This window comes from Frankliniella occidentalis, unplaced genomic scaffold, assembly GCF_000697945.3.
Source record: "Frankliniella occidentalis isolate FOCC.00 unplaced genomic scaffold, Focc_3.1 Scaffold763, whole genome shotgun sequence".
Lineage (NCBI taxonomy): Eukaryota > Metazoa > Arthropoda > Insecta > Thysanoptera > Thripidae > Frankliniella > Frankliniella occidentalis.
The window spans coordinates 1-4389 of record NW_026267872.1 but is presented as its reverse complement, the minus strand read 5'-3'; the positions used below and the strand labels follow the sequence as shown (position 1 = coordinate 4389).

The 4389-nt window shown below is 62.6% G+C and overlaps 1 protein-coding gene across 1 annotated transcript in view; it reads left to right on the top strand.

The window, feature by feature from the left end:
• LOC113212952 (uncharacterized) overlaps positions 1-4184 on the top strand; it is a gene marked incomplete at its 3' end in the record, with an annotated part of 7107 nt that extends 2923 nt beyond the window's left edge. The window contains 4 exon segments of the mRNA XM_052275686.1: positions 3076-3398; positions 3483-3643; positions 3712-3855; positions 3949-4184. Of these exon segments, the coding sequence (XP_052131646.1) occupies positions 3133-3398; positions 3483-3643; positions 3712-3855; positions 3949-4184 (807 nt within the window).
• Between the last annotated feature and the right edge of the window lie 205 nt (positions 4185-4389).

The window sequence follows — 4389 nt, the reverse complement described above, 5'->3', positions numbered from 1 at the left end:
GCGTGTCTTGCGGTGTTGCCTACCGGAGGTTCGCAGGCGGGAGCGCCCGCAGAGTGGTGGGTAGGCAGGCCAGCAACGCATGCGTGTCTTGCGGCGTGGCCTACCAGAGGCTCGCAGGCGCGCTATCTCGCTTTTCACATCTCCAGCCGCTGTATCCCATCCATCAGCGGCTCAAGGACCGCGATGCAAATGATCCCCGTGCATAATGGCCGCTGCCGGAAACGCTTTTGTTTATTTACTAAACAGGGTATTGAGGCGGCGCGGAGTAGCTGCCGCTCTTCGCTGACAATGGCAGCTGTCACGGGCTGGGCACGCGTCACCGAGGGCCGGGGGGGCTCTTCTCCAGGTCTGGCTGGGACAATGCCACCTCATCAGAGATTCACGGCGGAAAGTTGGGGCTGGCTGGGGTGGGACCAAATAGCAGATCCTGGGGGTAGGTTAAGTTAAGTTTATTTCTGCGGAAGAGGGCAGACGTGCGAACGCCGTATAAACTACACACGGTGACGTTCCTCGAAAAAAGAATGAGTCCCCTTGCGTCAGCGTCCTTCGCCCTGGTCCCCCGCGGGGCGGGCCGCCGTGTGCTGCTTTGCCTACCAATTGGTGCTCCTGGGGCCCGAGTCCCCGACTGAGTCACCGTGCGCCCCGCACCGCCTCGGCGCGCCCGCTTGGTGCTGGGTCGGTGGGGGTCAATGAGGAGGCAGGGATGAGCCTCCGTGCCGCTGGACGAGCGAGCGCGGGATGCAGCGCTGCAGCGAGCTGCACTCCAGCCTCGCCGGCGCGGCTACCGGACAGGCCTGCAATTCTTTTGTCCGCCAAACCGACACGTTTTTTTTTTCTCGTATGACAAAGTCGTCGGTCGCTCGGCGCTGTTAGTTGTGGTGGTGGTGGCTGTGGTGGTGGTGGTAGTGGTGGTCGGGAGAGGGGAGAGGGGCGTTGGTAGCAGCATCGTGCGAGTCCTGACCTTCCGCTGCTATCACTGTGACACATACGACGAATGTGGGTCAGTCGAGTCCCCCTCCCCCGCGTCTGGCCCTCCCCCTTCCCTCGAGACTGCTACTCCAGCACACACACACACACACACACACACACACACACACACACACACACACACACACACACACACACACACACACACACACACAAAAGCGCGCTCGACGGAGTATACGGCGAGCCCTTCCGAAGGGATGCCAAGAAGGGCCCGCCTGGCCCCCAACATTCTTCCCGTCTCATTTCCTGTGGCCGCCCAGTGCAGTGGTTCGGCGAGCCGAAACCATTCCGGGGGATCGTGTAGTGGAGTGTAGGAGGAAAGGCAGGGGTGGGGTACGCGGGGGAGTCGACTCCAGACCCGACTGCCTGCTGCTCCAAGGGGTTTTGCGTTTGGTTCATGGTGTCTTTCCCCCGCCGAGAGTCCTTCTGCCCCGGTAGAGACGCTCACTTCCTTCCCTGTCGGCGCGAGTCCTTTGAGTCCCTCCGCCGCCAGCCTTGGCGCGTCCCGCGCCCCGCGGCCTCACCGACACTTAACGCCTCTCTTATGACGGTCACGTGACCGCCCGCGGTGCACGACGCACTGCACTACGCGCGCACACCCACGCACTCCACGCACTCAGTCCGTGCACGCTGCTGCATGCACGGGAAAAACATTGTATGTCTACGTTTCGTCCTTCTGGAATGTGCCCGTGACCGCGGAGGGCCCGCTTCACTTCACGCCTTGCCTTCAGAAATGCTCTGCTCTTCTCCTGTCCGAGTCGCGCGGACGTCGTCAACAAGTTGAGCAGCGCCGCGCAAAGCCGAACCAGCACCATTTTTCATCCCCAACTCTCAATTTTCTTCCGCTCTCCCTCGCCGCCGTCACCACCGCCCCGCTGTGCGCACTCGTTATCCTCCTCTCCTCTCCTTCCCTTTTCCTTCGCTCTCGAGCGGAGGGAAAATCCCTTCGCGGCGGCTCGTGGTTTAGTGCCGACGACAAACCGACTAGAAATCTCACTCGGCCCGTCGCGGGGTTATGCTCGCCGCGCCGCGCCGCGCCGCACGTCGCTAATTGGAGACACGGCGTGGAGCACGCGCGCTCTGCAGGGAATCCAGCGCGAAGGAAATTGATTCTTCCCACGAGATGAGCCGCGTGCATCCCGGCCGCGAGCGCCGCCGCTGCGCTCCGCGCCTGTTCCGCGTCCGCCGCGTGTCTCTGCGCTGCGCTGCGCTGTGCTGCGCTGTGCGCGTGTGACGTGACGTGACGTGCCGCGGAGCAATCAGCTGCTGCCCTCTCCCCCCGCGAGCAGACGAGGTCCATCATGCGTTCGACAACCTCGGAGGAGGAGGGAGCGGGCGCGGACGCGAAGCAAACCGGCCCCGAGTGTGATACGTCGAAGGGCGCGCAGAAAAGTGAAAGCAGCTCGCTGACAACACGACCGATAGCACGCCCCGCCCCACCCCGCCCACTCCACCCTGCCCCGCCACGCCCAGCGGATGCATGGCGTCACCCGGGGGGCCGCCCGCACCCGCGCACTCTGCACCGCCCTGCACCGCCGCGGCCTTGTCCTTCTGTGTGGTGTGCGAACCGGAGAGAGGGAGAGGGGGAGGGACAAGGACACGCACACGGTCATCAGCTTTATTGCACTGTGCAGTATACATTGGTCATGAATCGGAAGCTCACTGTCCAGTCGTCCGACGTGCGGGTGGGAATATCGAGGTGGGGGGACGGGGCGGAGCGGAGCGGCGCGGGGAAAGACCGAGACGGGAGCGCGGTTTTAACTTCAGATTTAGAGTACACCTGCTAGTAGGGCCCCTTGCGATTGCGTCAGCCTGCTCATGCCCGAGAGCACTGGGAATGCCCACAACTATTACCCGAGTCGTAAACACTGTTTGTCTTAGCTCGAAACGCCCGACAAATTCCCGATCAAATCCCGGAGCGAATCGATCGACTTGCGTTTCAGTTCCGTCTAGGAGGCGGTTAGAGATCATGCCTAAATGTTTTCTATTGATATGCGAGCGAAGTGTCTATTGTCCGACTACGCGGTTGCTTTGTTGTGAATGTGATGCTCTGATCGTTCGTTTTGTGATCCGTTTTGTAACGCGCAGATTGCGATGCCACCCAACGGTCGCGCCCACTCCTAGCCGCCCGCTCGCGGCAGGGTCATGGAGGCGGCGGGAGGCGGCGCCACGCGGGCCGGGGCGTCGGGGGCCGGGCGAGCGGCGCGCCGCCCCCTGCTGCTCCTGCTGGCGCTGGCCGGGCTGGTGGCGCCACTGTGGGCGGCCGACGGCCCTCCGCCGGCGAGCTGCCCGCCGGAGTACGACACCTGGGTGAAGATGACGGCCCTGGTGCCAGCGACGCTAGCACCGCACTACCGCGTCTTCATGTACTCCAGCCCGGGGAACGCCGTGACCGCCGAGTGCTACAACAGGTCGGTAGCCCCGTCGGCGGCCCCGCTGCACCGCAGCCGAGGTGCATTGGCGCAGCTGTGTAACTCGACGGGGGACGTCCGCAGGTGCCGCGAGTCGGGGGACTGCCGCGCCTTCCTGGTGGACCACGCCCGGTCCGCGTGCTTCCGAGTCAGCCACTTGTCTCCCAGCTCCTGGGACCAGCCCGGGGACACCCCCGTCGCAGCCGCACCGGCGTCTACGTACTTCGAACGCGCTTGTCTCAATGGTGAGTAGAGAGTCCCTCTTGACCGGTGAGCGCTAACGGACTGCATGTTCATGCCGAGGTCTTTGCAGTGCGCGGCACCGGGTCGCGGTGCGCGTCCAGGGCGTGGGCGGCTGAGCGGGTGCCGGGGTACGAGCTGGTGGGCTGGGACCGGCTCACCATCGCCTCCCCCGTCAGCCGCAACGAGTGCCTGCAGGAGTGCATCAAGCCACACGGTGAGCACCCCACTCAATTGACCGGTGAGCGCTGCTGGTGTGTTGAGTAACGCGGTCCTCACTCATACGCTCTGCTACCGTTGACTCCTGCAGACGGCTGGGAGTGCCGGTCGGCGCGCTGGGACTCGAGGACAGGGGCGTGCTATCTGAGCGCTGAGGACCGGCGCTCGCAGCCCGACGCTTTCCGGGCGGGACCCTGGGGAGTCGAGTACCTGGAGAACCAATGCGCGGAGCCCTTGGCCACCACCACCAGCTGCGCGTACCAGGAGTTTACCAACGTGTCCATGGTCATCGCCGACCTGCAGATCACCGGCCTGGATCGAGAGCAGGTACTTTTACCGCATACCCTGCAGAACATTGTTACTATGCAAAATTGATTTGTGCTTGTGCTCAAAGATAGCGTAAATTCCATCTCATTTGCTGTCTTTGTAATGTTGTTTGTTTTTAGCAGATGATACCTTGAAACACTTTATACTTAACATTAAAATACATTAGTAATATCAAGGTGTCAGCAGCTTTAACTCTCCATAGTGG